We start from the raw sequence: 12,003 nt of genomic DNA, 5'->3' as shown, positions 1-12,003 counted from the left end.
TATGTCCTATGAGGCGCATAGGCTCACTTCGCCTCGAGTGTAGCCTTCAACGGAGGGTGGCCCCCACTACACTGGGCTATTGCCCTCTCCTATGAGGCGTGTGGGCTCACTTCGCCTCTAGGAATCAGGGCTCATTCAACCAGGGGGATCGCCTCATCTATTGCACTAGCAAGAGGTATTCCCCTGCAGCAAGTGTGTGACACGGAGGGTTGTCCTCTCCGCACACATTTATTACATTTATAGTTTGGATGTTCATGCTACTCCGGGCCCACGGGTCCTCGAGTCAGCTACCCAGACATAGTTCTGAGACGTTCTCGGCCTTGTGCGCACACGCTACACAACCTTGGAGTCCAGACACTTGCAGTGCGGCGGCGTTGGTACTCTCGTTCCCATAGCGTTTTCACGCAGCATCGAGTGTAGCCTTTGAAAGGGAACGTCTCGGGTTACTTTGCTGTAACCCTGTTCCCTGAAAAGGTGGGAACGAGATGCTGCGTCCCAATGCCACACTGCCTATGTGACCGGACGTCCATTCAGACAAATCAATCTGAGGAATGTTTCCGGTTCACTCCTATTCATAACCTGCAGGTGCGTCCTATCAGATGACGTCACCTGACCGAGGTTATAAAAGCCAAAAATTTGGCGTGTTTGGTACACACATGCTTCACAACCGGCAACATGACAAGATGTTCCCATAGCGTTTTCACGAAGCATCTTGTTCCCGCCTTTTCAGGGAACAGGGTTACAGCAAAGTAACCCGAGACGTTCATCCATTTTATTGATTAGTGATCGAAAATTAGCTAGGAAAATGCTGAGTAAAGAGAGCCGATGTGGCATTAGCTTTCGCTTAGCTCCTAGCCCGCCGCACTTACCCCACCTTTGTTTACGGTCTCAACGCCACCGAGTCGGAGATCGGCGATAGAAATAGCAGAATGGTGTAAACCAATGTCTATAAGTTTTTGCCTGCTGTAGGATGTTAAAGCAGGGCTGTTCTGAGTGAACAACCCGACAAGGAATAAAAAGATAACTGTAAAAAACTGGAGAGACGTTGATCCTCACTGTGCACGTGCTGCCATCTTGGTCTTGGTATCGAAAATGCGAACTGTGCAAAAAATAACCTAAACTTGTGTGAGCTTGTGCGCAGTGAGTTACAATATTGTCTGGCCAATCGCCGGTATTTATAGTTCATAGATGAGCATACTTGGAGATTTTTAATGTTTAATTTTCATGACAAATATAACATAATACACAGAATTGTTATGAAACATAATACTTTAGAATCATGTTCTAAAGGGCATAGTAAGGGGGATGGTTTTTGTCATTTTTTTCAACAGGGGGGATGCCATCCCTTACATTCCTTTGCATATTTTTCAACAAATAAAGCCATTTAAATGCCTTTAGCAGAAAACTCAATCAAACAATACACTAGATTGAGAGGTAATGATCACATGACAGGACAAAAGGAAATGCAAATAAAATGAAATTAATGCTACCATGAACCTTGTTTGTGCAGTTATGTTGGAACTTGTGTGGAGTTGTTTTTTAGGAGTTGAGCCTGGCCCCTTACTTGCAGTAAAAGGAACTCTTAATGCTTTAGCATACATTTAGCAAGGCATTTTTGACAATTCCATGCTTCCAAATTTGTAGGAACAGTTAGGGGATGGCCCTTTCCTGTTCCAACATGACTGAGCACCAGTGCACAAAGCAAGGTCCATAAAGACATGAATTAGCAAGTTTAGAGTGGAAGAACTTGACTGGCCTGCACAGAGTCCTGACTGCAACCTGATAGAACACCTTTAGGATGAATTAGAGCAGGAACAGCGAGTCAGACCTTCTCATCCAACATCACTGTCTGACTTTACAAATGTGCTTCTGGAGGAATGGTCACAAATTTCTATAAACACACTTCTAAACATTGTGGAACGCCTTCCCAGAAGTGTGTTTATAGGAATTTGTTACCATTTCTCCAGAAGCACATTTGTAAAGTCAGACAGTGATTCCTTCAAGCTGTTATAACTGCAAAGGGTAGACCAGCATCATATTAAAACCTATGGATTAAGAATTGTATGTTACTCAAGTTTATATGCATATAAAGGAATGCGAGTGAATACTTTTGGCAATATAGTGTTTGGCAGAAATCCAATGCAGCTTAAATAACACCATTTCTCCAGAATCAACAACAAAGAATTCCTAGAGCGCATCAAGCCAGAGACCTTGCTGTAAAGCAGAAATTATCCTGTTTCTGCAATGTCATGTGCGGGAGTTTACTCAAGAATGAAGGGAAAGGTCAGTGGAAATAAAAGGAAAGATGTCCCAACAACTTGATGGCTCGATACTATCAAATGTGATACCAACATGACCCTTGGCACTGAACTGTGTGGAGGAGAATAATCAACAGAATAAACCATAATCGGCCTGATCAAGCTTATAATTGATTAACACGAGAGCCCAAATTGTACACGTCATTTAGGTCCATATACAGTACATTATCTTTACTTGTGAAGTATACTGTCTATATTCATTCTTTTTTGTAGGCAATGACACATTTAAATTAATTATTATTGTTTAACTTATTTTTCAATGCAACAATCAGCCAAAACATTAAAACCACTGCAATGTTACAGTACATTAACTATCTACAGTAGTTACAATAGTATCTGTCAGGAACAAAAGAATCTGAGTGACTTTGACCATACGCAGATGGTTTCTGCCGCTGCAGGATTTCTAATTTCAGGAGTGATGTGGAGTGGGTGCCCACCATAGCAATGCAGACCAGATTCACCTATGGTAGCTGCATAATACTAGGCAGATGGTTTTAATTTTATGGATGATCAGTGTAAATTTAAACATTGTTTTTGTTAACAGGATAATATTTTAGATAAGTGCTTTTGAATTTATCTTATCAGTATGAGCTAATAGTCTTTTTGTAAACATTATAACTTTTAAAGTGTTTTTCAATTGAATATGCCACGATTATGAACTACTTTTTTATGAGTCCAGCTGGCAGAGAAGAGCAACTCCGCGTCGAATCCAGTGCTCGGCTGGTACGTCTGAGTTGAGGCTCATGTTAATGACATAATTGGTGGAGTGGCCAGTGGTAGACAGTGTCCCCCGTCTTTCACTTGTCTTATACACCGGTGAAATGTAGGACAGGCGCTTAGGAATGTCCTGCTTCTTCATGGGCTTAAGCCAAATCTACAACAGAGCAAATCAATGAGGGTAAACATTAGAAACAGACTCTAAATTGTGTGCATATGTAATTACTACATGTGTCCAGAGAGATTAAATTACTATATCACACCATACAAAATAAAAATTATTATACAGTATGAGTCAAAAAGATCGACACACATTCTAATTTAATGTTTTTTTGTTGTATGACTAGTTTCCGCATTCTAGAGCAATACTGGAGATTTCAAAACTACTGTATGAAATAACACATGAACTTATGTAATTAAGTAACAACAATAACACCAATCGATTGTTATTTTAAGAAATAAAGCTCGGTTGTTATGGAATAGTTATTGCAAGAACTATATTGTCAAGTGCATTTGCAAAACTTATCAAGCATTATGATAAAATTGGTTCGCATAAAGACCATACCAGGAAAGCAAGACCAAAACTTAACTCAGCTGCAGAGAAGTTAATTTGGAGTTAAATCAAAGTCACCAATTTACAGATCCTTAGATTAGGGCAATTATAAAGGTTCTGCTCTAAAGTGGGCTCTAGTTCAGTAAGATTCCTAGGTCTGCATGCTAGGTCAAAACTGCTTTTTATTTAAAAAAATTTTTTTATTCAGTTTAGGCAACTGTGATGGTCACTCTAGAACCCTCCAGGACTTAATTTGAAACTTCATTCTGAGGTATGCTTGGGATCATTGTCCTGGTGGAAGGTCCAGTGGCACTGAGGTTGCAGTTTCCTCACAGAAATCCATGAATCCATGTTGCCATCTATACATTGCAGGTTTCCAGTGCCAGAGGAAGCAAAGCAGACCTAGAGCATCACCGAGCCACCACTATGCTTCACTGTAGGCAGGGTGCATTTTCAACCTATGCTTTATTCTTTCTTCTCTACACATATTCCTAATTTATATACCAAAAAAGTCAAGTTCATAGAACAGAATTCCCAAACTTTTGTGTCCTTTTTTTTATATGGTTTTTAGTATATTGGAGCAGCAGGTGTAGCTTTTTGCCACAGGTAGTGTAGCTGTCTTTAATGCTAAATTTGTAAAATAGGCTTTCTCCTTCACTTAACTTTTTGTATACTTGACATTTATGACATGCAGTGAAACATCTTTATCAATAAATCTTTGACCTTTTCAAACCATATCAAACCATTTTCTTAAGCAAATAGTACCAGCAATAATGGAAAAAATGGAAAAAAAAAATTCTTTAATCAGCAGTGGGTATGTTTTAAATTGGCAGTTATTAAACCAATAATTTAGAAACCTGATCACGACCCCTGTCAGCTGTCCAATTATAGGCTGATCTCATTTATCACTTTCATTAAGATTCTGGAAAATATAGTAGCGGAGTAGCTATGTTCATATCCTTATACTGTAGGAATAGCATATAGGAAAATTTCTTATTCTTGGTTACAGTTGCTTACAGTTGTTTTCTGGGAGAAAAAGAAAAATAAATTAGACAAAGAGGGAAAAAGTAAAACAGTACATCCCTTGTTGCACACTAAATAAAATTCAATAAACAGGTATTGCACATGTGAGGGAAAAAAGGAAAAGGCATTGCACAAATTATATAGGTAAATCAGAAATTGCACTTGATGTGGTATGGCCCAAGAGCATTCATAAATACTGCACAGGGAAATTATACATTTAAAGTAGAAATTGCACTTGAAAAGTGGTATGGCGCAAGTGCATTGGTAAATAATGCACAAATTGTCCAGCTATAGTGTACACAAAGTTGTACACAGAGAAGAGTTGTATAATTTTATGGCCATTGGGAATAAAAGATGTCTGTACAACACTTGATAGTATAAGGTACACCTGTGTACTACTCATGATGTCAGATCAGCATCTTGATGTGGCACACAATAACACTATTTTCGGGGGGTCCTAAGCTATAAAAGAAATTGAACGAAATTGAACGAAATTGAACGCATTTTCAACAGACATAAATCAAATAAATAGAGTTACTGCATTATTGTCATGCACACTCGGAACGCGACCGGCACTAGGACCCGGAAGTTAAGCGGTCGCGAACCAGGAAGTATAAAAGAGGTAAACAAACCATAGATCTCCCCCCAGCGGAACCCGTGCCTGTCATCCCTCCATCTCGAATCATCGCACCCCTCCACTGGGATTTGGAGACCAGGGTCCGCCAGGCACAGGCGGCGGAGACCGAACCGGCAGGTGTGCCGCCTGGACGACTCCACGTACCCCAACATCTACGAGCGGAGGTTCTCCAATGGGGGCATTCGTCCATCATCGCCGGATATTCTGGGGCTCGACGAACCCTATCGTTCATTCGACAGGCGTTTTAAATAAGATATTTACGAATCAGGACATTCGCATAGTTTACACTATCAGATCGCCTACTATCAGGAAATTAAATTAATTTCAAGACCATTTAAACCGAGGCATTGCCATGCCTTTCATTGTTTTGTCCCTGAGACATTACAAAAACTACTGTATGTGAGAAACTTTTAAAGCACAAATTTGGGCATCTCATTTCATCATTGTGAAAATACTATGAAGCACATATACACACATTTATCATAAAAGATCTATTGTAAAACAAAAGTAAATTCATGTTTACATCAGCATTGGAGACAATATTGTTTTAGGCTAACTACACACAATTTTCCGTCGTACTTGGTCTGGCTTTTAAATAAAGTCCTTTCATGCACCATCTGGCGGATATTCAGTGAAGGACAACACATTTATTTAAATTCCCAAATGTTGCTTACGGCATACATCCGACGTTGTGCAGTCATCTGTGCAGTCATCTGTGCGGCATCTCAAAAAGCACGTGCAGTCTTAATGGCCACATCTGTATGTTTCTTTGTCTCCTCTCTTTAAAGTATACTGCAAGTTCATCACCTTGGTTGTCTGGGGTTCGCCAATCCTCCAATGAGACCGGAGCTGTTGTTATAAAAGAGGCGGGGCTCCCTTGACTTGCCGTCAGTCGTCCTGCTTTCCGGCCAGCAGGCGACTGTCCATTGTGTGTTGACTGCGTTTTTGTTTTTGTGTTGATCTAAGCGTTGCCGTGTTTAGTCTGTGTTTTGTCCTCTGTGGCTATCCGTTAGCCTGATTTTGCCTTAGTTTGTTTAAACTTTCGAACACTCGAGACAAATAAAACACCTGCTACTGAATGACGTTTGTAATGAACATTAAGCACTGCTTTGCCTTGATTAATCTAGCTCTATTATTATTCAAGTCTTGCTGAAATAACCAAGAGAAAGGAGACAGGTAAACTGGAAACTTAAACTTAGTTTACTTTTGTTGATAGTAGGTAAGGAGTGACAACTACCTTTGTATTTTTGTTTTATTAATTAGAGTAGTTTAGTTTGGGCGCCGTTTGCGCCGAAGCTTTCGATTTCTTTTCTACATTTTTTGTTTGGTAGTTAGACTATTTGGGTTGAGGTTTAGTTATTAGAATTCCTTGTGCTTTTGATAATTTCTTTGTTTTGGTGTCACTTAGTTTTCTCCTTTCCTTTTAATTAATCTTTTGATTTACATTTTGAAATTGGGTAAAAAAAAAAAACTGCTGTTATCCTTATTCACTTGCCTCACGGATTTTCTTCATGGTTTACCCCTGTGGCAAAAACATCTCACTTAAATGTTACAGATTATACCCAATAACATCTAACTTGTAACACTTTGTCTAACGTCAGCCTGCAGCCCAAATTGTAGTTTGTGTGTTAACCTGTGGAGGCAGTTTCGGGAACTGGATATGAAAGCCCGCCGCTACTGGGTTTACTCTCTGACTGCACAACGTCGGATTAAAGGAAGTTTTTTTTGTGGTTTATGAAGAAATGCGTATTTCCGCGCAAGTTTTTCAACAATTAATTTTTTTTATTTTGGCCTTTTCCGCATTTCCTTATGTATAGCATGTAGGATCATGGGATATATCTGGTCCTCCGAAGTGTAAAATGAACGCGAAGAAAACGAACTAAAAGCGCTTTCATTGCGTTCGTTGGGATTTAAACGCCAAGAAAAAGCTGCATGCAACGTTTTTTTAATGCCATATAAACGCGCAGCCAGACAAACGCACGTCACTAAGCGCGTGTGAATACTCTCATTGACTCCTATGTGAAGAAAACGCTCGCCGCTTGATCTGCGCTCAACGGACGCTACAAACGCAAGAAAAACGCTCGATTTTAACGGCCCGTGTGAACAAGGCCTAAGAATCAGAGTGCGCTAGGATGACATCTCGATGTCGAAGCACTAGCTGCTAAGACTGAGCCAGAATCAGCCAGTCATCTATGTAATTCAGAGTACGGATGCCCTGGAATCATAAAGCCAGGGCTGCACCCGTACGTTTTATATATGTGTGACCTTTAGGTCAATTGTCACAAACCAAAGCTCTGGTTGGATTTGAGATACAGTGGTGTGTAAAATATTTATCTTTTGCATGTTTGTCACACTTAAATGTTTCTGCTCATTAAAAACCGTTAACTATTAGTCAAAGATAACATAATTGAACACAAAATGCAGTTTTTAAATGAAGGATTACGTTATTAAGGGAGAAAAAAAATCCAAACCTACATGGCCCTGTGTGAAAAGTGATTGCCCCCCTTGTTAAAAAAATAACTTAACTGTGGTTTATCACACCTGAGTTAAATTTCTGTAGTCACCCCCAGGCCTGGTTACTGCCACACCTGTTTCAATCAAGACATCACTTAAATAGGAGCTACCTGACACAGAGAAGTAGACCAAAAGCACCTCAAAAGCTAGACATCATGCCAAGATTCAAAGAAATTCAGGAACAAATGAGAACAAAAGTAATTGAGATCTATCAGTCTGGTAAAGGTTATAAAGCCATTTCTAAAGCTTTGGGACTCCAGCGAACCACAGTGAGAGCCATTATCCACAAATGGCAAAAACATGGAACAGTGGTGAACCTTCCCAGGAGTGGCCGGCCGACCAAAATTACCCCAAGAGCGCAGGGACAACTCATCCGAGAGGCCACAAAAGACCCCAGGACAACATCTAAAGAACTGCAGGCCTCACTTGCCTCAATTAAGGTCAGTGTTCACGACTCCACCATAAGAAAGAGACTGGGCAAAAACGGCCTGCATGGCAGATTTCCAGGGCGCAAACCACTTTTAAGCAGGGGCCAGGGGTAGCTCAGTGGTTAAGGCACTGGACTACGGTTCGGAAGATCCCAGGTTCAAACCCCACAACCACCAAGTTGCTACTGTTGGGCCCTTGAGCAAGGCCCTTAACCCTCAACTGCTCAGATGTGTAATGAGATAAAAATGTAAGTCGCTCTGGATAAGAGCGTCTGCCAAATGCCTAAATGTAAATGTAAGCAAAAAGAACATTAAGGCTCGTCTCAATTTTGCTAAAAAACATCTCAATGATTGCCAAGACTTTTGGGAAAATACCTTGTGGACCGACGAGACAAAAGTTTAACTTTTTGGAAGGTGCGTGTCCCGTTACATCTGGCGTAAAAGTAACACAGCATTTTAGAAAAAGAACATCATACCAACAGTAAAATATGGTGGTGGTAGTGTGATGGTCTGGGGTTGTTTTGCTGCTTCAGGACCTGGAAGGCTTGCTGTGATAGATGGAACCATGAATTCTACTGTCTACCAAAAAATCCTGAAGGAGAATGTCCGGCCATCTGTTCGTCAACTCAAGCTGAAGCGATCTTGGGTGCTGCAGCAGGACAATGACCCAAAACACACCAGCAAATTCACCTCTGAATGGCTGAAGAAAAACAAAATGAAGACTTTGGAGTGGCCTAGTCAAAGTCCTGACCTGAATCCTATTGAGATGTTGTGGCATGACCTTAAAAAGGCGGTTCATGCTAGAAAACCCTCAAATAAAGCTAAATTACAACAATTCTGCAAAGATGCCTAAATGCCTAAATGCCCAAGTCTGCCAAATGCCTAAATGTAAATGTAAATGAGTGGGCCAAAATTCCTCCAGAGCGCTGTAAAAGACTCGTTGCAAGTTATCGCAAACGCTTGATTGCAATTATTGCTGCTAAGGGTGGCCTAACCAGTTATTAGGTTCAGGGGGCAATTACTTTTTCACACAGGGCCATGTAGGTTTGGATTTTTTTTCTCCCTAAATAATAAAAACCATCATTTAAAAACTGCATTTTGTGTTTACTTCTGTTATCTTTGACTAATAATTAAATGTGTTTGATGATCAGAAAAATTTTGTGTGACAAACATGCAAAAGAATAATAAATCAGGAAGGGGGCAAATAGTTTTTCACACCACTGTAATTTTGGCTGTCAACATTTTGATATTCAGCCCACAAAATGTAAAATTAGATGCAACCCCCGTGTCTCTTGGAAACCATTCTCTGTCTGGCAGGGGAACATGTTCTACGGCCCCTTTTCCGAGCAAAGTCTGTTATCTCTGCAGTGCTTCGTGCCTGAAGAGACATACAGTAGGTTCCCCGCTGCTGGCTTTTCTAAAAGGTGCACAAATTTTGACACTTCGGCTAGATGGGGGAGGGAGAGGGGGGTTTGATGTTCGGCATCCTGAAACGTGGCAGGAAGGAACTGAACACCTAACATTTCGCTGGAGACCGCTGCTCCCCGAACACCAGTGGTGGCGGAGATTGAACCACGGCCTCCTGCCAGTGCTCAGATCTCTCAGTATGTCAGCCTGGTATGCCTGCAAAGCCATTGTGTGCAGAACAGCCAGACCCGCTGCCTGAAAAAGCTTTTCCCACCAACAAAGATGTTAGTCTACACGGCTTGGTGTAGACTAACAGCTCCCAGGAGAAAGATAGCCTAAAAAGCATCTTTTTATTCTGGGGCATCATCATAAAAGACTTTGCTTTCGCATCAATGATATTTGAACAAATCATTGTCAATAGCACAAAAACACGGGATAAATACGGCTTATTCAATGAAAGAGTTACCTCATCATGGAGGTCGCCAAGAAGGAGAGGGGCCATCATTGAGGCCCCTCCTCCGGCCACCTGACAGAAACCTGTCATCTAACTTTAAGTGTTTGGGGGATTTTATTATTTATTTATTTATTTTACGGCGAATCGAGGTGTACGCATTCGACTGCGCATGTTACCACCTCTTATTACAACTGATACGCTCGCTGATCACTAGAGGAGCGCTCTGAAGTGATAGTTTCCATTTCCGCGAAAGCGAGAGAGAAAGTTTCTTTCGCCCACTCACAGGAAGCGCCGAAGTGCGCTTGAGAAGTGGACGGTAAAAGCTCATAATCCGGCGAGACAAAGGGACCTTCCCTTTGTCTCGTGCGCTTCCGCCAGATATGCACGTGAAAAATGCGAGCGCGAGGGACTTTAATAGGGAGAAAATCGTGGTACTCACCTGCTCCCTCAAGCCAAGATAGTATGCTCTTTCCCCAAACACTGAAAACATAAAGCGTGGAGATCGCCCTCAGCGAGATATTCTTCTACACGGAGGGACGGCACTCCTGTCTAACTCTGCCATCTTTCTAGTGAGTAATAAGACACTTCCTATTTTCGCTTTCTTTTTAAAAAAATGCTTGCACACACGCACACAACGATGTAGTCCTTGATGACAAAAAGAGCTGAGGATGTTTCTGGTTCATGCCTATTTATAACCTTCAGGTGCACCTAATCAAATGACCGTAGTACCCATGTCTGATTTTGCCGGCTAGCATTCTTTGAGCCTTCTTTGACTTTTCCTTATCACCTAAAAGCCATTTTTTTCTCATTTAAACAAGTGTATATTTCTCATTGGAACACATGTGTCAACACAGAAGTTTATGTTTTCTCTTTACATACTTCCTCTGGGCAACATAATTTGTAAGGATGGTATTAGTTTTTACTGGTATGCTGATGACACACAAACAGTTTAATAGAGTTGGGCAATGTGTGAAGAACATAAGAGACTGAATGTTAATTAACTTCCTTCTGCTTAATCCTGACAAGACAGAAGTTCCAGTCATAGGACCACATGCAGCTAGAAGCAAATTCTGTGGTCACACTTTGGATGGCCTTTCTGTTCCATCAAGTGCAACAGTAAAAGACCTTGGTGTGATTATAGAGTTCAGTCTTTCATTTGAAGCTCATGTAGATAATATTACCAGGATAGAATTCTTTCATCTCAGAAATATTGCCAAGCAGTATACAGTATTGTCACTAACAATGCTGAATGATTAGTTCATTCTTTTATTACCTCTAGGTTGGACTATTGTAACGCCTTACTGTCTGGTTGTTCAACTAGGTGCATAAACAAGCTTCATTTAGTTCAGAATGCAACAGTGAGAGTCCTCACTAAAACTAGAAGATTCGAGCACATTTATCACATCCCTATCTTATCCACACTGCCTACTTCAATCAAATGATGCAGGCTGCTTGTCAGAACCACATATTTTGCAAAGAAGAATGGGCAAACATTTAACTTTCTATATGTGCAAAGCTGGTAGAGACACACCCCAAGGGACTTGCAGCTATAATTGCATTGAACAGTGGTTCTACAAAGTATTGGCTTAGGGGGGCTAAATACGATGGCACGGCACATTTTTCAGATTTTTATCTTTTAAAAAAATGGTAATTTAAATTAAATGGTATATTATTTTCCTTCTACTTTATAATTATGTGCCACTTTTTGTTGGTCTATCACATAAAATTCCAATAAAATAAATTTGTGGTTGGAACGTGACAAAATGTGAAAAAGTTCAAGGTGTATGAATACTTTTTTCAAGGCTCTGTTTTATGTGAAGCACCTGCATACTACAGTACAGTATGACCTTTCTGGAAAAGAGTATAATAGAGTGATGTGTAAAGACCAGCAATGACAGTGCAGTATGGGTTTAATGTATTAAATTTAACTTTTACAAGTCAGGTGTTATAGG

General features: G+C 40.6%; 1 protein-coding gene across 1 annotated transcript in view; it reads right to left on the bottom strand.

Moving 5' to 3' along the window:
• Positions 1-2,135: 2,135 nt before the first annotated feature.
• The window catches only part of LOC128524001 (dynein axonemal heavy chain 7-like), a 92,453-nt gene continuing 82,585 nt past the window's right edge, over positions 2,136-12,003 (bottom strand). The window contains exon 63 of the mRNA XM_053496263.1: positions 2,136-3,192. Coding sequence (XP_053352238.1) covers positions 2,986-3,192 — 207 coding nt within the window. The 3' untranslated portion in view covers positions 2,136-2,985. The remainder of the gene's footprint in view (positions 3,193-12,003) is intronic.

The sequence above is a fragment of the Clarias gariepinus genome, chromosome 5, assembly GCF_024256425.1.
Source record: "Clarias gariepinus isolate MV-2021 ecotype Netherlands chromosome 5, CGAR_prim_01v2, whole genome shotgun sequence".
NCBI classification, from domain to species: domain Eukaryota; kingdom Metazoa; phylum Chordata; class Actinopteri; order Siluriformes; family Clariidae; genus Clarias; species Clarias gariepinus.
The sequence above is the reverse complement of the archived record's forward strand: the minus strand, read 5'-3'. Positions and strand labels throughout refer to the sequence as shown.